The 21,680-nt window shown below is 35.3% G+C and overlaps 1 protein-coding gene across 3 annotated transcripts in view; it reads left to right on the forward strand.

Annotated features, from left to right (window-relative positions):
* Window positions 1–21,680, forward strand: part of LARS2 (leucyl-tRNA synthetase 2, mitochondrial) — a 101,589-nt gene that overhangs the window by 29,426 nt on the left and 50,483 nt on the right. For all 3 annotated transcript variants that reach the window (XM_083824993.1, XM_083824994.1, XM_083824995.1), the window contains exons 6-7: window positions 5,572–5,661; window positions 9,810–9,953. In XM_083824993.1, the coding sequence (XP_083681119.1) occupies window positions 5,572–5,661; window positions 9,810–9,953 (234 nt within the window). The remainder of the gene's footprint in view (window positions 1–5,571; window positions 5,662–9,809; window positions 9,954–21,680) is intronic.

A 21,680-nucleotide genomic window follows, 5' to 3' on the forward strand; every position in this document is an offset into this window, starting at 1 on the left:
ATGCAAAAAATGTATGTTACCTGAAATATATCTGTAAAACATTATTAAATTAAATATGCAGATATTTGAGCTAGATTAAAGAAGTACCTTTGGAAACTGAACGGCTAAGTTACAGCAGTGCATCTGCCAGGCTGTTAAAGCCTGCTTCTCTGCAAGGCTAATTGGGCTGAGCAGAGCATCTTACTGTCTCAGCTGTATTGCTTCTGGGCTAACTCAGGCAATTTTGCACAGCAATGCCCTGTGCTGTGCAGGTACTTATCTTAAAAGCAAACTTTTTGAGGTGAGGATTTTTTTTTATTGTTATTCTATACTTGTATGGCACTAGATCAGTGGCTTACAAAATAATGTGACATTGCAAACAAACCAAATAGTGTTAGTGACTCCTATGAAAAATGATAGGAAAACACCTTTTATATGGGTTAGTCTAATTAACAGAGAGTTGTAGAAAACAGGAGTCTGTTTTTAATTTAATCACATTGGTGTTGTTTCAGTGTGGTTAGAGCATTGTACCTAGCAAATACGTGCTGGAGGGAACCCATTCTCCTTTGGTCTCTGTTGTAGTGTGGGGTGAATTGCCTTTGCAAAGTGCTAGCCTTTTATATTAACTGCCAAAGAATCCTCTATGTCCACCCTAGATAATGTGGGGAAAACCTAAGTAAGTTTTAACCATTTTATGAACGTTAATAGAGAAAAAAAAAAAAGGGAGGATGGATAATGAAAAGCACATTTTTTTGAATACTTAGTGCATGGAGCTGTGCTGAGGAAGCTGACTGCTTATGAAGTTGTGTTGGTGTTCATGAAGGTCCTGTTCAGGAATGTGAAAACTAGTTTTAATTTTATTGTTTGGTAAAATTATTAGGAACAAGTCCCAGTGCACATGGATAATAGAAGTTTCTTTTTATGAATCCATTTTTCATTGTTTTCTGTCTTAAAAATACGTTTTCATTTTGATTTGTATACCGTAGCTGTAGGTGAAATTACTTAACCAGTAAAGCACAACAAACACGGCATTGTTAAAAGCTAATGAGATTATTTCAGAAAGCCAGGTTACAAAGATACTTGAAAATTATTCTGCTAAACAGAAAATGTAAGCAAACTGAAAATGTAATTAAATGCATAAAAAAGCTCTGTAAGTACTTTGTTTCGAGTAGGCTTGAATACTAATAGTGATCTTTTTTTTCCTGAAACATGCAGATATTTTCAGTGTGTCAAATAGTAAATGTTTGAAAACATTGTGATTCTGAGGAGATATTTGAAAAAAATGCTAAATAAGAGAGAGAGGATTTCTATGCTGAAACTGCAGATGTAGGATTAAAAAGGTTCAGTCTGAGGATGGAAGGAATGTCTTTGAGACACATTAAAAACACCTGTACAATAAAAAAAAAATTTTTGTTTTGTTTTTAAGTTAGCAGTAATTTGGGATTTCCTGGTGATCAGGTTTCTCCAGAATACCATTCCAGGCAGCACAGCAAACTGCCTGTCACTTCTTCTAAACTTCTTTTTTAGGAGAATTATTATGTATAATTTTTGTAGATTCTCATCGTCAGCAATAAGGGATGGATAACTTCCCCTTCCTTTTGCTCAGGAGTGCCATCAGACTGAATGCATTTTCCCACTAATTCACCAGTTTACCACTGTATTATCGAACTAACTTCCTTCTAAAAGGTAGCTTATACTGCCAACAATTTTCAGTCTTCTGAATTCATGCACTCCAAATGACATTTTTGAATAAGATTAATGTTCCCTTTCTGCACTGAACATTAAAAAGATGAAATCTTTGGTAGATGCTCTTTGTTCAGACATTTTTCTGTTTTGTTTTGAAGTTGTCATTCTTGTGCAGTGCCCGGGCATGCATAAAACTGTAACAGTAGATAGAGCATTATATATTAAATTTTCTTCTTATCCACCTGTCACTGATAATCAGTCACCCTACCGATAATTGAATAAAAAAGGAAACCATTGATATAAGGCTACTTTTTTGCGGGAAAGATATTTGTGATCTAAAACGTAAACACAGCTTGATGTTTGCAGCTAACAATGCATGAAACCAAAGCCCTTCAAAATACAAATATTCAAATGAATTTAGAAATCTAGTTCAGGCTAGCTCTAAACCTCCGAAAATCAAATAATTATGCTTCCATGTTAGGTGATATATGCCCTTTAATAACAAAATAGATGAATAATAGTTTAAAGACTGTTTAGTCTTCTGAGAAAGATCTTGAAAAAATAAGTTCAGACTTTTTCTCCTTACTGCCTTTTTAATAAGTATGAAGTATAACATGGCTGCCTTCAGTATAGCATAAGACAGCTAGAAATAAAATGATTAGTAATAAACTAGGAAATTACTTCTGTCTAGTTAGGTGTTATTCATAGCACCTGGTGGATCTTACAGCAAATAAACACTTTTATACCACCTGTAAATACTGTTTATATTAAAAAAAAAATAGCAGTGGAAGTTGCTTGAAGATGCAACCATTTTCTTTAGAGAACAGTTGTAGCTAAGTTGTAAGAACTTAGCACATTTAGAACAAATAATGACTTATAAAACAAGGCATTTGGAAAGTTTTACTAATGACCAAAATCTCCCCTCCAGAACTGTTTTTGTTTATCCAGGATTCTTTGCTGTTGTTTTTCCTGTTTTTTAGGTAGGCAAAGATTTGTATCAGATTTTTCATGATTGCTCTTTTAACCTTAACACAAACCAGTTGCTTGCCATGTTTCACTACTGTCAAATCTAAATTGTAAGACAGGTATTTAATCTGTAAATGAGAGTTTAATTGGAAAAAAAAAAAAAAAAGCTTTTGTATGTGCCTGTTGGTACCAGCTTGTAACACTAACCCCTTCGTCATGCTGTTTGTTAGGGACAGATTGCTGTGCTGAGGTAAAAGAATTAAGCAAGGTAGTTTTTGGTGTGAAGGTAAAGAACTTTCTATGCCTTGGCAATGTCTGCTGTTTTTAAAAGCAGACCACTTTTAAAGGTGGTTTGTCTTAATTGTGGGTGTCCATGTAAAAGTAAGGAGAAGTAGCAGTAAACAGTGGTAGAGATCCATTGTGGTGACAGTAACAGATACATTTTTTTTTTGCTAGGAAACTGGTATGAACAAAAGCAAATGGAGGGAGAAAAGGGGGAGATACCATCACTCCTGTTTCATAGTACCTTTTCAAGTGCTGTGGTGATGGATTTCCACTAGATCTGTCACTCATCACTGAACAGTGCATGCAGTTGACAGCAGGGCAGCATATTTCATATTTGTAAGAAGGGTTCTATGTTTTAGTACATATTTTTAGGACGTGCTAATATCCTGTTTATACATATATTCACCGAACTGCTTTATGATACGGGATTGTGTATGTGTGCTGCTATGGTAGTGCTGAGATCACAAATGAGAAGCAGAAAGTTAGGTTTTTAGAAGGGTGGAAAGATCCCGTCATGCTATTTTGCAAACCCTTTTTATGAAACCCTTCTTACATATTTCTGAATTAAGTCAGCTCTGTTAATGCATTGCAAATGTTTGCCATGCTCATGAAGCATAAATAGAAACTTTAACAGTCACCTTAATTTAAACGTGATGGCAACCAACTGGAAGCTTTTTACCAGACATAATTTATTTAATCAAAATCAGTAACTGGAATACGTGGAAAAATATTTTTCACTGTACATCTTAATGTGATAACTATAGGCAGAGAAAAAAACATATTTCTAGATTGTCAACAGGTTGCTAGCTTGTCGTCATCAGCAATCACATAAATTCTTGCTCATTTTGCTTGGTAGTGATGTCATTTCTCTTTCTTAACCATCATCTGTTCCATCAAACCTTCACAGTTATAAAGTTAAATAAATGATGAGCTTGAAAGATCTTTTTGTAGTTAAGTGACCAGACTGCAAATTTTCTTCGGTGATATATTTCTGCTGCATTTCTTTCTAAAAAGCACATCAATTTACAACTTGTGAGAGTGTGTACATGAGGTTGTGTTCCCAGGAATTAGTACCACACCCTGAGCATGCCTGTTTAGATTGAGAAATGCCCTCTCTTTTTGTTTCAGTTAACATACATCTGCCAGTCAGGACCAAAAGGGCAAATCTCACTCCATTTCACTGTTTTTATTTGACTTCTCACTTTGGTTCTCTGTTTATCTGTTGCTCACGTAACCTTATGCTGTACTAAAAGGGATGGTCTCTGTGCTTTTGTGTCTCTGATATTACAGTGATGCAACTCCATTGCCTGTAGTGGCATCACGCTGGCAGAACTGATGTCGTTGTTGTGGAGGCAATACATATATACATGTTTATGCATGTATACGTGTGTGTGTGTGTGTATATATATATATAAAAAAGCAGATTTCTTAGTGCATTTCTTTTTCTTTCTTTTTTTTTTTTTCAGTACAGAGAACAGGCTTTAATCAAGCAACTGCTTTTCATGGCTAAGTCTTCACATGCTGTGCTGCAAACTTGCCGTTAAATGTCTCTGGTCTTGAAAGCCTCTTGTACTCACTTTTGAGGCATAGCTATTTAAAGGTCACATTAATTGTTCAAAGCAATGTTTCAGCTCTGGAATATAAAGCTGTAGAAGAAGCGTAAAATTTTTATACTAGGGTCCTTCAGGTGACATCAGCAATATCCTCTGCGGCTCAAGTGATGTGTGCTGCAGGAACTGCAGTGGGAAGCTTAGATGATAGGAAAGCCGGGGTGAAAGACATTGCAAAATTTGGAGCTATTTAAGGTACTTGATAAATGTATTCAGTTTACGAATAGTTATCAAAGGCTTACTGACAATCCTGTAACTCTGAAAGCAAGATATATTCTTGGTGGTTTAAGGTTCAGTGTGGGAGTCAGCTTCGACTTCAGTAAGCACAAGTGAGTCAGTTTGTAGAAATATTTCTTCTTTATACAAGTACAAGTTAAAAAGGAAAGCTGTTGACAGGGAAAATGTGATTTGTTTATTGTTACATATTTATGAGGTAATTAGAACTTAAGTACTGAATTAAACAGTTGTTTTCACTTTGGCCAAACTTTCAAATATGTGGGCGAAAGCGTATGTGTATCCATTGCGCCTGTAAAACACTGCAGTTGTGTGGAGAAAATTGAGAGTCAGTAATCACATCGTACTCTAGTCATCTTTACATAGCCATGTTTATTTGAAATGCAGTTTGTTTGTTTGAGAACAAATATTTTAAAACATGAAACTTTATAAGCAGCTGATAAGTTAGTTTTTTTTTTTTTAGTTTTTAGAGTTCACTAAAAACTTTTTACGTTGTCAAGTTTTAAAAAAATGCCTTCTATGATATTTTCACATGCTGTTGCCTCAACTCCCATTCCTCTTTTTTTTTTTTTTAATTTGTCTTTTATCTTTATTTACTTTTATTATTTCCCTCTTAACAATCCCTCACACTTGTGACTTCTTTCTTTACTTTCTGGCCCTTTTCTCCTAACTTCAGCCTGGAGCACTTTGCGACCTTGAGCTGGCTTGCTTTTTAAAACGGTCATTTATTTGCACCCTCCTTGTGAGATACCCTCCCACTTTTTCATCTTGAAGTTCAGAGTCAGATTTTTATTTCATTTCATTTCTACAGGAAATAACCACTTGTCTACCAGAGTACTACAAATGGACACAGTATCTCTTTCTTAAGCTTTTTGAAGCTGGGATAGTGTATCAAAAAGAGGTAGGTACAAACTTTAACCTATAATACCTTGCACTGCAATCACTCAAGTCACTTACGGCATAAGTAGCCCATTTCTGGATAATCCATTTACATTCATTAAGTGGCTAGATATTTATGATGCTCTGCTTGGTTTTAAATTACTGCAAAATATAATTAATTCTATATATAACTGAATTTTATATATAACTGATATGAATGGGTATTACAGCATGGCAAACTGGAAATGTTTGTTGTCGGTGACTGACATTGAAGTGCAGGATCGGAACATAGCTACTATTAGTTTATTTCATGGCTTTAGCATAGAATTTTCTAGGACTTAACTTCCCTCTTGTGAAGATGTAAAAGATAATGTGATCATGAAGAGTCTCTTCAGCAGCGAGATTATTTGACTGTATTATATTACTGTGATGCTGTCTCAGAACTTACAGAATTGGATAGGATAATTGGAGATTATATGCCTAACTATCCAGTTCCTGGACCCTGTTTGTGATCTGTAAAATATTACAGAAATATTAGATGCTGTAAGACTATCACAGCTCTTTTTCAGTTAGCAGTATATTAAGAAACTCTTGACTTTATAATATTTTGTAAAAAACATATGAGGCAATATGAAAAGGGAAAGGTTTGGTTAACTTCTTAAGCAGGAGGTGAAGCAAAGGTGTTAAATTAGCATTCCAAAAAAAACTCTCTACATACCCATGGCAACTCAGTTCCTAAGTACCTGAACAGCTGCACCTAAACAAAGCTGCAATTCAGTAAATGTTCCTAACTGAAAAGGGAAACAAAGATTTCCTAAATGTGCTTTGAAGTTTCAATTGTACTCTGTAGAAAACCAGAAAACCCCATAGGATGTAATTATGGATGTAACCTAATTATTCTCTGAACCCAGAGAAAAGAGGTTGATGGTGAAAGGTAGCATTTGGAAAGGCAGGGTGCTATTGAGCTACTTTTCCTGTTTCCATAGGCAAGATATATTCAGAGATCCTAAGTGACAGCCAGCAAAAAGATTGAATATTTCCTAACATGCTCTTTTTGGTTCTGTGGTTTTGTTTGTTTGTTTGTTTTGTTTTGTTGTTGTTGTTGTTCTGTAATTATTTTCCTTTTTTGTGATCAAAAATTTAACCCCTAACTTTTCCATAACAAACTTATATTTATCTGTAACTTTTTTTCTTTGAATAATTTGAGGTGAGTCTGAAAAGCACAAGGCTTGCAGCTTCTTTAGTAGGTATAGAAAACAAATTCTGCATGCAGACTACCATTTTTGTGGGATCTTAGGTGTGTTTGGGTACCAGTGATTGGATGTGGTATCTCTTAAAAGTCAGCAATCAGTTTAAGAACTTAAATCAGCATCTGTAAACCTGTAGGGAATGTAATCTCTAGTGAATATAAACCAGTTGGTTTTTGACAGGAAACAGATGGCAGTGATATACCCCATAACCCTGGGTCTCTTCAAGCTGTCACATATACTTAAAGCATACTTTTATCCCGTGTCTTCCGCATGCCTGCAACGTACATTAAGCGGTACTTTTACACTGCTTGAAGTCTCCTGTATTACAATTTCATTTTGGGTACAAGGAGATAATGCATAGCCTTACTGTGGAGATAAAAATGATTCATACAGACCATTAGTGTAGTTAACGCTGTTCCGGGAGTATGTGTTTCTGATGAGAAATTACGCTGGTAGGGAGACACGGGTTCAGTATGTCTGGGAGTGGGACTTGGTGGGAGTTAACCATGTCTGTCTGGATGCTGCAGCTTTGGCAGACAGCATGTCTTTATTCACCATTGCAAAATTATCTCTGTTCTTCCTGCAATAGAGATCTGTCAATAGACTCTAGAGATTATTGATCTGGCCAGATGTGGGTGTCTCATTTCATTTGAGATGAATTGCTGTCTAGACTCTAATGATTATTTTGATTAGATATCTGCAGACTGTAGAAACCAAACCTGGAGATAGATATTTACACTACAGACGTCTGAGGTTAGATGAGATTCATCCTCCCTTAAAAGCATGTGGCCATCGTTGGTGTAGGGAGCAGATCTAAATAACTGGTGTGGGATATACACTTTTACGCTGTGCTGTCTGTATAGGTGAAATTTAGTTGCTTTCTGAGGCTATAGTTTCAGAGGCTGTCATTTTCAAGAAGTTGCCTCTGTAAGGTACAAGTAGGATCTAAGGATTTAGTTTAATATCCGGGTTCTGGATATTAGTTAGAAGGCTGCAAGAGACGGAAGGAACAAAATGCAACTCTAAAAATTCACAGACGAGACCTTTCATCTATGGATTCCTTACATGTGTATTTGTTTTATGCTTTGCATCATCTATCTAGATAAATTTTCCTGCTATGAATCATGAGGATATGTTATGCTAAATAATTATACTTGTATAAATCAGTTCAATTACTTTCCAAAATTTTCATCATAAATTTGCCCCAGTATCCTCCAAACAGAAACAGTATTTTTTCTCAAATTTGATTCATAGCCAATTTAATACAAGCATATGTTAATACTGCCTCATGAAACTGACATTTTATTACTTCTTAATATTACATGATTTATAGTTCTTTAGATGTTATTTTAACTTTGTCATAGTGTGATTATTTTTTTCAGAACTTTATAAATGAAAAGATCATTACTTTAAAGCCAACTTCATAATGTCTTGCATCATTACTGAAAAAGGTGTGTGTTCTGAAAGTGTAGAAATCAGGTCTGTAATAGTGGAATATACTGATCACTTTTAATTTTCCAGTGAGTGTTCGGAAGGCTGTTACAGAAACCAGTGTGGTGTTATTGGTAGGAAACAGATGGTAGGTAGCCAAACTATAAAATTCAAATGCCAATGACATACTGAATTCACAAAAGCTTCATTTGAAAATAATTTTGTTTTTAATCAGGAAATGACTTCAATCGATTTCATCATAATAAATTTTGTGTTAATCGATGTAGGTAATCAGACTGTGCATGCACACACAAAAATAACATACACTGGTAACAAAAACAACAACAGTATTTCAAAGGAAGGGGATCCATGCATCTGTCTTTTTTTCTGTTCTCACCGTAAGGTTTGGAAAATGACTGTGATATTTACTGTTTCCAAGAATTCATAGCATACTTAAAATTAAGCAATATCAGTTGTTTGGAAACTGGGACATTTCAGAAGGTTATCAATGATAAATGAAATGTAAAGTGAGTAATATGAGGACAGTGATTATTCTTAAAATGAGATAGTAAGTTCTCCCAATACCCAAAGAATGTATTTAAAATTTTCCAATAACATTTAATGTATTTCAATGCTGTGGAGCTGGAGCTGATGTTTGTTGTTCAAGCTGATTTAACTTTGATTTAGCTCAAATAATAAATAACACTCAATAAATATGATGCATTGTTCTTCTTCATTGCTTGTTTCTGTTCATTTTTTCAAGTTAGTGTCTATCATGGATGCCACTTCTGGAATGACTGTTGCACTGCTTTTAGGATTCTTTTGTGGTCTTACATCCTTTCTGATAAATGGTCAACTAAATTTTTCAATACTGCGTAGGGGTAGGTTGTGCTTTTTCTCCCTCCCCACCATGTTGTCTGGTATTTCAGTTAGCCCTCAAAAATACAGTGCTTGTAGAGTTAAACACCAACATTTATTTCACTTTTAATTTTCTTTTATGTATTTGTGTTGATAACTGGTAGGAAAGATGATTCCAACAGTAATTCGCGCAGTTGACAAGATATATGCAGAAAATGACAAGTCTTTCACTTTAATATAACGCTTTTATGTGACTCTGTCTTCTCAAGTTGTATATCCTCAGTCATCCATCCCCTTCAGTCTTACTCTCAACACTTTTGGATTATTGCTGGACAACTTCTAAGCATCAGACTATGTAGTTTGCAGTATTGTAAATTGGAACACTTACCCATCAATCATGACAAATGCTGCCAACAGCTTTTTTGTGTGTGTGGTTTTTTTTTGCATTCTGAGAAGAACATTCAAAGCATCTTCAGTTGAGTCCATATTGTTGATTCAAGTAGATGTTATCCAAATGTAGAAGATGGGCCCAAGAAATGTTTCTGGATAATCCTTCTGGTATCTAAAATGTAAGATCCTGGTTTTGAAATAGCTGCTTAAAATACTTTTTTTTCCCTGCATTTTTTTTTAGGCCTTGGTCAATTGGGATCCAGTGGATCAAACTGTTCTAGCTAATGAGCAGGTGGATGACAATGGTTGTTCGTGGCGTTCAGGAGCAAAAGTGGAACAGAAGTACCTCAAACAGTGGTTTATCAAAACTACTGCTTATGCAAAGGTATGAGGATACCTTTCAGAAATTGTGGTATCATATAAAGGAGATGACTCTTCTAGAAATATTCATCAAGCTGAATGTGGTCTTCTATATACACACATTTATGTAATATATAACTGTATAATGATCTACGTGATCTATCCCTGTTCTGTGTATGTATATAAAAATGATTATCCTTGAAGTCTTTCTGTTCATTTCTTTAAAAAATTCTAAGTAATTAATGTGGGATTGAGTTATGAAGAAAGTGAAAAGCATAAATTAGAGGTAAATTAATGTATCTCGCATTCACACATTGTTATCCTATATTTAACATCAAGTGTTTATCTGCGTCATATTTAGAGTGTACACCTGTGCAGTGTTTTGAACTAGAAACCAGCTAGTGTAGTTATTAACCCATTGGACCTATGCTCATGGTATGAGCAGTGGAGTGCAGCCTGTCACTTAGAGTTTATTTCAACATGTGTTGAAATAAACTGGTCTGAACCAGTTGTTAATTATAATTAACAGCTCTTTGTTGAAGATTCATCAGGACCTTTTGTTTTACTTTCCTTCCTATTCCACTTTATTTGATTATCTGTAATTTAAAAAATATTTTCAAGTTCTTTAAGCATCTTTTTTTGTTGTCGTTGCTATGAACTCAAATTTTGTTTGTGATGGGACAATATAGCTTCCACACCTAGGAATTCTTCTACAAAATTTTACTGGCTTTATGCTCTCTGAAATAAAAATTGCTTCCTGTCTGGGGTGGATGAAGTCCTTATTCCATCCAAATGCTCTATGTATTGGGACTTCAAGTACAGATTGAGAAAGTTATTCCCAAGAAAATGTTAAAAAATCATCCTTGACCCTTATTCTGAGCCTCAGATTCAAGAGACCAAATTTCCACTATCATGCAGGTAGAAGGCATCTAGATCTCACTTTGGGTCCATTCATAATGAAGAGAGAAAACTTTGATTTTCTGCCCGATCCTTGGCTTCTGTATGTGTAGATGATAGTCAAGATGCACATTTTCTGATTGTACTGCCTGTTCTGGCAGTGAGGAGGAAACACTTGCTATAGCTGAAGGAAAAATTGAGCATGTCTGCACAATCACATAATGATCCCAAGGTCCTGAGCTCTTTATTAGTGCTCTTGTCATCAGATTTCATGATCACTTTATCATGTTTCAAGGTCTGCCCCCAACTCACCATTTAACTCAGTTTGAGGCTGGGGGGGAACTCTAGAGTTTCTCTGCTTACTGATACATCTTTTGTCTACTGTCTTTATAGAGATTGTAGAAAATAATGACTAGCATTTCTGGGTTGTATCCATTGCTTGCACCAAATTACTGTTTGCTTATTTCCCAGTGAGAGGGGTGAAGTGGATCAGCTTTAAAATAGCTACTCATAAAAAAAAAAAAAAAAAAAAAAAAAAAAAAAAAAAAAGGTAGAGGAGCTTTTCATTAACCCTGAATCTGAAACCTTTCAGTAACCTTGGAACACCCTTGGCTTACAGGATTATTACCTCTTGCTCAATATCCACCCTCCTCTAGGGAGAAGGATTTATCTTTTGTCTTTAGTCTCTGACCCAAGAAATGACATTACAGGAAAGCATAAGCTCTGGGGATGATCGGGTCTCCTGGATCTCATTCTCCAGTAAGCAGGCTTAAATGAAGCCAGGAAGGACCTTGTACATCCACAACAACCCCTTACCTCCACCCGAAAAGATGTCACCTCAGGGCACTACCTAGAAAAAGATAGGGGGATATGCTGTAAAAGCGTAGACATTGCTCCTTAACATCTCAGTGGCATCATGAGTGAGAGCTTCTTCTACTTTCTATTTGGGGACAGGTGTTTATATCAATCTCTGCCAAACCTTTAAGTGTTACTACAGGGGACAGTGGGTACTCTACAGATTTCTCTAAAGCTTTCCCAAAAGTTTGTTCTGTGCTTGATTGATATTCTGTAGGTCTATGTTAGCTCATACAACCAAGTTGATGAATGATGCCATATTGCTCCCAGCTCAAGTGCTTTGGCAAGCATTGCCTTCATGTGCTCCCACTTCTTGGTACAATGACAGATGCTACCAGTTATCAGCAGGTGGTTTGGATTTTCCTTTTCAGTCACCCTCCACTGACTCCCATTTTTTGATGTGGTTCTGGCACATTTTAAGCAGTCTCACTCTGCTTCTTTTGGCAAGAGCTTTAAACATTTGGTTGTAGAAGGAGAAAAAAAGACTTTTTTTTTTTTTTTTGCAAACCTTCAAATAAGAATAGGAGACTATCAGGCTCTGCTATTATATGCTATTATATATCCAATATCTGATATTAGACGGATTTATCAGTTTGGAAGATTAAGATAAATTCCCTTTTTTTTTTTTTTTTCCCTTTCAAATCACAAGTGACTAGGTAATATGGTCTGTTGTGTCTTACCTTCTGAAAAAGACTGTTTTGGCCATACAGCTCCAAATGGCCCATGAACTGCAAGCTGCAACTGAAGATTGCCGATCTGAGGGAGACTGTCTCTGAGCTAACACGAGCGAAATATTTCAATCTCTTAGAGGCTGTGTGTGCCCACACTGACATAATCAGGAAGCTTCACAATAGCATCTTGAGAGAAGCCACATTACTGATGTTAAATGCTATAGCTTTGGCTCCTCTGTCTGAGTATCTTGACTATCTTCAAAATTAAACTTTTCACATATTTCTTTATCCCTTACAGTAGTCATTCCAAGTGCTTTTCAAGGGGTGGTAAGAGATATAAGTCCTTTCTTCTAAACCTGTTTCTTCTTGTTTGGATTCAGGCTGTTGACAGTTGATTTGAATCTGTATCATCCTAAATAGCATAGTGTTGAACAGCATGGTTACAGCAATTATCCTTCCTATTCCTCAACCCTTCTTCCCCAGCTCTTTTCAAAAGCCCTTTCCAGGAGACTTGGCATTATCGAGAGCAAGAAGTTCATTCAGCTTTCGCATTCACAGAGCCTTTCATCTTGGAGTGGAGGGCCTGGATTTTATAGGGCTCGTCCTAATAGGTGTGTCATGTAAAGATACCTCTTTGACTTCTGAGCTAAACATCTTAAACCACCACTATGATTTTAGGATGATAACATTAGTAGTAATAATACCTTCACTTCAGCAGGGGGCATTATTTCATGTCGCTTGGTCTTGACCACACTTATTTCCATAAAGAGATTCGCCTGCCTTTTATCATGGACCATAAGCACTACCAATACAACTTCCATTTCTTGAGAGTCTTTGCTGCTCAGAGACTTTGGGTATTTGTGCTCCTAATGATAAATAAGTACAACAAATAATTTTTTATCCTTACCTGGCAGTTAATCAATGAATATACCTCTCCAGAATAATACCAGCTTCTTTATAGGTAGTATGGAATCATAGAATCATTAAGGTTGGAAAAGACCTCCCAAGATCATATCACTTCCCTTTTTTCTTCAGTTGTTTGGGGCTCACAATCAATATGTGTATAGTATCTTCTCTGCAGTTACTTTCAGGCACCTAAAGTGAGCCTTCATACTCCAGCATACTAGAGTAGCAGAAAGCGTTTTTACTTACGGTACTTCATATGTCAGGCCCCTGTAAATGGGAAGTCTGAGAGGACATTACAAAGATTATCTTTGATGGGACTGGGTGTTTCCTATGATCAGCTTTTTTGACTTAAGGATGAAGAAAGGGGTTCAGTTTTCTAAGACTTGTCTGGACCTGAGATTTTCATTCCACATTCCTGTTCCAGTTGGTGTACATCTGTCCAGTTCTGCTTCTTTTGAGGGTGTCCAGAGAGCTAAAGCCAGATGGTGCCAGATTTTTGAGGTCGAAATCATTCGAAAGACCAACAATGATCCAAAGACCTACATTTTCTACCAGTAGAGTAGCCCTTAGGTCTTTAAGCCACATCCAAAATTTGTATCAGAACCCACCTGCCCTTTCTTTCCTGTATCTCACAGCCTGGACAAGTTTATTAGCACCGAGCAGATTTATTTATTCCTTGTGTAAGATGTTCTTAACAAGCTTTGGGAAAAGCTAGTGGCGAAGTGCAAGTGGATCAGACTTTTGCTGAGTTGTATGGCTAGATTTCTGTTATTCACTGAAATTTCACTACGTTTTATTCTGAAATTTTAAAAATGGGAGGCACGAAGAGATTATCTGGTAGTAATTTAATCCTTGCACCTTTGCTGGAAGATTTGTACTTTTTCCCTCTTCAGTTACTTTTAAAGGATTAGTAATTTTTAAATATGCTCTGCCTCTCCCCTTCCTCTTTCCCCAGTGGGACCTGAATCTGTTTTTTGGTATCTCATGGGAAAGCGATTTGACTCTGGTCACCTTTTGCTTGTACATTCAATGGTGACTGTTATTTCTTCTGAAAAGTGTACAGAAATACAAGATCAAAAGCCAGAAAGCTTCACCCTCCCTGATCTTTTTCTGCAGCAAAGCTCTCTACAAATCCTATATTCCTTCCCAAGTTTTCTCTAAGTTAACACAGTGGGGACAGTATGTTGAAAAATGCTTTATTTCTAGTAAGTAACACCTTACCTGTGTGGCTTAGAGGAAAATGCAAGTCCCTTTTTTATAACCATTTTCATAGATTGGGATCCATTTAAAATATATTTAATGAATCTGTTATCCCTTAATTCTTCATGCAAAATACCAGTTAGCAATAAAAGCTGAATAATATGTATGCATACTTTTTTTTTCTACTTGGAGCATCCACATATTATCTTGTAACTATACAACTTCTTTATACTGCATATTGATGATCTTTCTAGTCATCTGTGTTTCTCTTTCACTCTTTTATCTGATTCTGTTATCTTCTGTATCTCACAACCTTAATAAAAAATAAATACTAGCAAGCATAATCTTCGTCTGCTTGCTTACTGTGCTAGTCAGATAGCAACAAGGAGCTACGTGATCTGTAATGGGCTATGAAGTCATGTTGCGTGCTTACAGGAGTCTGTGTTTAATTCATATGCACACTTTATTCTTTAGGGTTCTGCTGTTTCCAGAGGAATAATCTTCTGTGGATTTACTCTGAATCCTTTATTGTTACTACACCTGCTCATAGTTCTTTTTTTAAATAAAAAATGCAAACAAAGCTGTGTTTGCTCATATGACAATTTACCATTGGCAATGTATTTTTTTCAAGGGGTAGAAATACTGACCATGTGTTAAACAGTTAATGGGAAGTAGTTTGGTTATCTAAATAATCATGACCCATTTTTTAAACTGTCAAGTATATATAAAAATATAAAAGTATATGTGAAATATATATAGCACATTTTATGGATATTCTAGCAACATTTTAACTGTCATTTTTCTTTAGATAGATTTCTTTGATAAAAGTATAATGCATGGCATTATTAAAAACTGATGGCATTATTGTTATTCAAATTGTTGTCTGTGCATTTAAGATGTTTTAAGCTAAAACATTTAGTTTCTATGGTTACCCAGCTGAATCTGTAGACAGATTCATTGGAAAAATCTATCTGTAAATGTTAGTATGTTCTGCGTGTACCTGGAAATTGCTATTAGTGTGTTCTTTTTTAAGGCACAGTCAACCGAGTCCTCAAATCCAAATCTGTAAGGTTAGTCTTTGCACAGCATTTGTTCTTCCTAAATTGATTCAATATAGTATATATTTTCATGTTTTATTGATTTTTTTTGATTTTAAAAACCCCAAATATTTTTTTGCATTATTCAAAAATCATCCAAGTTAGCAGATTTTTTTTAACAAAACAAAATAGAGGCAACTATGAAACTTCAAGTTTTATCTTAAATCATCTCCCTTTTTTGCACAGCATTGAGATAGTACATGTACATTTAATTTAAATACAGGGAAAATGGACAAGGTCCACAAAGTTCTGCCAAAACTCTAAGTTAAGGTTTCATCTAGATAAATAGTAGTAGTCTTTGTTAATTATTTATTTTGTAAAGGCATTTGAAAACAAATCCTCACATTCTGTGAGTGTGGGAACTTTGATGTTTAGCATCATACTGACTCTGTAAAGGCAAAACAACAAACAATTCCACCAGTTCTTCTCCAGCTGTTTTCTGGGTTTGCGCTGCTTCTGACAGGTCCTTAGGTCTGAACATAATTGAGATTTTTACATAATCATCTTTTACTTGATTTTTGTTTTCTATTTTATTTGTGAGCTATTAAGGAAAAAGTTACTTTTTTACCCTGTGATGAAACTGAAGTACTGCATTTTAGTATGTTAAGAATCTTGACAGTACTTTGGATTTCATAGTGTGAGGTAATGCCTCATCATTATGAGGAGAATAGAAATGCTAGCTCCTTAGGTCTTCGTGATTTATGTGTGATTTTTCACTTCCCACACTTGGGGTCTAGCTCATAGTTGTCTTCTTCCAACAAAATGGGCCAGATAAAACTCTGTTTGAAACTCTTCCTCCTGAATCATTGAAAGCTCTTTTCTGGGTGGCGACCAAGAGCTCTGTCCCCACCGCTTTCTTAGCACTTCATTATTATAAAGAAATCGTACCTGTTTTGTCAGCTTGGCAAGACAGGAAAATGTTTGTGGATTTCTAGACCAGGGTGATCTTTTCATCCTGGTATAAATGCAGCATATCATTTGGTGCTACAGTAATATAAATTTAATTTATTTTTGGTATAATATTAATCAAAACAGTGAAAGCTGAGTACTACTAAAAGTGATAACAAATATTTTTGAGAGTTTTTATATTTACAGAATCAATTAATATTTTTTTTCCCGAAGGTATGCTTTGCTATACTGGAAAGGGAATATTTTGTCTTTGGTAATTGCTACTATGAGAACAACTGTGGAGAACTCCAGAAAAGTACACCGTGTTTACTTTTTGCTTTTGAGATGTCATTTATTTGCCTCAGTTATACGTAGTCAAACCAGAGACATTTGTTGACCATAAATTATAGAGAAAGGGAAAGACCTCTGACAGCTCAGACATTTACAGGGAAGAACTTGAAGCACAGGCAATATCTGTGTTATTGCTCCTTCTTTATATATGTTTTCAGTATACTTCACACATGGGAAATAAGAGTCAAGAGTGACCTATGACAGTACAGACAGCAACTACTGAAGGTAAAAAACAAAACCAAAAAAACAACACCAGAACAAGAAGAGATTAAAAACTCCTAGCAGAAGCTGTACCACATAATCACAGTTGGAACTATGCAATATAATGCAAAATAAAATAGTGGGCAGCCTAACTTTAATTTCCTGTACTTCAGTTAGTATATTAAATTTTATTAAATGATTTTGTGTAATCTTTAGTTTATATTTGGTTGCTCTTTTGGAAGCTTGATCAAATAAACTGAAGAATTTAATTTTAATCCAAACAGATCTTGAATATTTCTTTGACTCTTCTTTAAAGGCAATGCTTATGCTTTTAATTTTTTGTTCTTTAATTGAATGCTTTTGAAATGAAACCTTTTGCTGACCTTTTTATTTTATTCTTGTTACACTGCAAATTTGTCCAACTTCATTCAAGTGAATTCATTGGTAGTAGAATAAATGTTTGGCTTTATAGCTTTAAATGTTTCATTTTATTGCATTTACTACCATAGAGAAGTTGAAATACTCTTATTCAGTAAGAAATCAGTGGCAGGCATTACCCATTAAAAATTGTATTTCCCAAAGTTGGAGACTGAACTTTTTGGGTGTTCCTGTTTGAACTACAAGCAGGGGAACTTTTGGATGTGAGATACTGTTGGGAAATTATAAAACACCACTGTTCTTTGGTTTTATGTACTTTCTTTTGTCTGAAGATTGCTAAGCAAAAGTTGTTTCTCTGTAAATCTTCAACAGACTAAACAGTTGGATATGTGAAATTAGTCATCCACTTTTGGGTTGCATTATTTCTAGTTTCAGACCTGGTCGTCATTATCTGTGATGAATTTACAGCAAATTCATCTTGATTTTGTGCGTCTCTGATCATCTTCACTGGCTGACTTTCATCTTCTAGCTATGCCAGAATTTTCTAGCTGTTTTGAAAGAGTAAAACAGTCCTGTGGAACATCAGTTTATCCTGAATCTTCAACTTCTCCAGCACTTAAGTCAAACTTCCCTAAAGGTGTAGGAGCCTTGAAGACATTTTCAGCCCTGAATGTAGCTTTGATTTCTCTAGCTTTTTTTCCTGTGTCTGTCGATCTTCAGATCTGGAAGACTGTCAAAATGTATTTATGCTTGCGCTGGTTTCGCACAGACAGCCAGCTAAACCATCACACCGCTCTCACTCCCTCTCCTTTAAGGAAGACAGGGGTGAGAAAATATGACAGGAAAAAAAAGGCTCACTGGTTGAGATGAGGCTAATATAATTAAAGGAAAAACAAAGGGGGGAAAAAACATCAAAAAAAGTAAAGGCCTCACAGAAGCAAAGAGAGAGAAAGCAATTATTCTCTACTTTGCGTCACTGAGCGATGTTTGGCCACGTCCTAGGAAGCAGGGCCTCAACATGCGTAGTGGTTGTTTGAGAGGACGTGTGTCTTCATAACGAGAAGTTATGAAGACCTTCCCCTTCCACAGCTTTTATTGCCGAGTGTGATGCCATTTGGTGCGGAATATCCCCATGGTAGGGGGAAAGTTAACTCCATCCCAGCCAGATCCAGTACAATGCTTTACCTTGACTATTTCTGCCTTGTGCTTAATTAAGACAGGAGTAATTTCTCTTGTGCTTAGATGCATGCATTTGAAGTTCTTTTGTGTCTTCCCAAGCCATAAAAAATGAAAGTATTCCATGTAGAAACAGGCTCTGCTACCTAATATTTCCAATATTCCAATATTTCCAATATTTCTCACCACTGAGTCATTAACAGAAATTCAAAAATGAAATTCATTTGATAGGTTTATCACTCTCTACTTTCTGGATTGTAACGCTATCTTTGTTCTTCATACATGGCAGAATCCAACGTGTTTTTATTTTTGTTTATTCCCCTGTGCGCTGGGAATTCTCTTGTGTCTCCTGTTGATCGTTTTTTCTGTGCTACCTAGTTAACAAACCTTGTGGCACAGGTGACTAGGACTTATGTGCATGCCTTTGAGAGTCAGAATTTTTGTTTAAGGAATTATATCAGTGATTGCAAAAGGATAATTGGCAGAAAATTCATCAAACTAACTTAACAATTCAGAAGATGTTTTACCAAATATGTCATTGATTTTAAAAAAAGAACATGGAAGCAAAATTCATGGAGTTAATATTTAACTTTTCAAAATGTAGTCTATACTATTCAGGAACTTTTGTGCTGGCTTAGGTCAGCTTCAATTCAAAAAGTTTCACATACCCAAACAGGCTACATATGCCTTTTAAAAATTACTGATAGTTTTAATGTAAATTTGTAGAGTTACGGTTTTGCAGAGTGTAATGCTGTTGGATTTAAAGATGAAAAGTGTTCACTTTCCCTCAAGCAGTTTTTAAAAAACTCCTCATTTGCACAGAATGTAAATTTTTACATTTGAATATAGAAGTACATTACTGTGTGTAAGAATTAATGCTCCTTTCTACTTCTGCATTAGTGAGTATCCTAGGTTAGTTTACAGCAACCATTACAATGACATATGTATACATCCTATATACGTTTTTTCTTATATTACACTACAGACAGTGTTCATGTTTTGCAGGTTGCTGGTTTTCTGCTTCATTTGCCCTTTGTAGCCTGGACAAGAAACCAAAGCAGTGTGCTGTGTACAAAGAGCAGGGAATTATACTTCCATGTTGAATTTATTTTAAAAAAATTAATCACACTGTACTACTGTTCATGTACACATTAAGATGTGAAGGGTTTGTGTTTCTATACTCTGCTAGGCTGTGTCATCATATGGCATAAGTTCCGTTATTTTAATTCACGTGAAGCAAATTTGGCTCTTACGTACCGTATTTAGCTGTGTGAAGCAATTGCATTGTTAAGAGAAGAATTGGACTCAGACAAACTATAGCCTGTAACTCCTAATCAGGCCAGCTAACTAGAGTTAAAATCATTATCACTCTGGTATTAAGGATCTTGACGTATTAATCCTGCAGTGAAAAAAACATCTAGGCAGTTTTTCTGGCAAGCAATTATAGCCTGTTTCAGCAGAGCACACGCACACTTAAATGCGTCTGCCAGCGAAAATGCAATGTAGATTAGGATGGATATCCAAGCAGAGATTTTATAAAAATCTGCTAATGTGTCCAGCCAGTTCTCTATGTATTGGCCCAATTTCATACTTTATAAATTGCATAAAATGCTTCCAAAGAATGTATCCAAGTATTGTATATATATCCAGTTATTTCTTATTTTTTGGTAGATATATTTGTATGTGGATTATTCACAGCAGATAAAGCTCAGTATTCTCTGGATCATTTAAATTGATGAGAATAATGAGATTTTGGGATTCTCTTTGATATAGTACACTCACAGTTGTGAACTAAAACTCATTAAAATTATAGTATGATTGAAAACTTCCAAAACCTTACCATTCTTTTATTTATAAATCATCAGAGAAGGAATTTGATTCTTAAAGATGTAGAAAGCAATATTAATCCCAAGTGCTGGTGTAATATTATGATTTATGAAGCATATGTCATTTATTTTACTTTGAGTGATAGATATAAACAGAACAGTAACTAGAAAATAATCCTTTTAATACATTTTACGCAACTCACTTTGAAAATATTTCCAAATGTACTTAAAATATAACATTTGAAAACAGATGAATTATATATATTCAGTAATTATCGAACTTCCAACTATTTAATTTGAGCAGAATGTAATAGGTCCTGTCCATCTTTGCAGGTTGTTAGCAGTTAATGAGATAATAAAGAGCTTGGATGTTTGATGTTGGAGTCACAGCTAATGGAAAAATTATTCAACATGTTGCCTTATTCTTGGATTTTAACTGTAATTGTTCACCATCTGTCCAAGTGACTCATGCCTCTGGCTGTACTTTTGCCAAAGTAAAGATTTTGGACAGTCATGGAGTATTCGTAACAGAAATGTGAAATGTTTCGAAGTGAAAATTGAGATGAGCTTTGAGCTATCCAGCACGTTGTACCTCTTCTTTAATTTTTTATAGATTTCTTTTACTAAAAGCATATTGGCTTTAGGCAAATGTTAGTTGGAATAGTCCATCATGCTTCTGTGCCATACATTAGAAAGCACATTAATATATGGATATATCTCTTGCTGAGTGTAAATAAACATAGAAAATTATAGGTATGGCTGTTAGACGTTCTGGCTAATGAAAGAGCAAACAATTTTTTCTGCACTGTGTATTTCAAAGCTGTTGTAATACACTCACATTTTTAATTTAACGTGAATCCTTGTTGTTATGACTTGGTTTCTTTTTTTTATATGATTATATCAGCTGAAAATTCCACTTAGTTTTAGAGGCATGGTTGTGCTTGGTAAAATATCGGTAAGAAACAAAAAGTGGGTAGGCAGCTGGAAACTATCTTGCCATTTTAAGTCAGAGCTGGAAAATTTTAGGACATGTAAATGTCTTTTGTCTGACTGCCATCTCCAGGCTATTGTTTAGAACAACTAATCCAATTTGTAGGCTTCATAACTGCAAGCACATCTCTTATTTATCAGCAGTCTTGTTCAGCTCATTAAGTAACTTATACTTCGTACAGTTCATATCCATTAGGAATATTTTTTATGGTTATTTTCATCCAGGGGTTTTGTTCTGTGTTTAAGGTTTAGTCTGTTCAAAAGCACAGCCTCTTTTAATAACACTAGGATATTGGTTGAAGACATTGTACCTCTC

Source organism: Anser anser, assembly GCF_964211835.1.
Source record: "Anser anser genome assembly, chromosome: 2".
Classification (NCBI taxonomy): Eukaryota; Metazoa; Chordata; class Aves; order Anseriformes; family Anatidae; genus Anser; species Anser anser.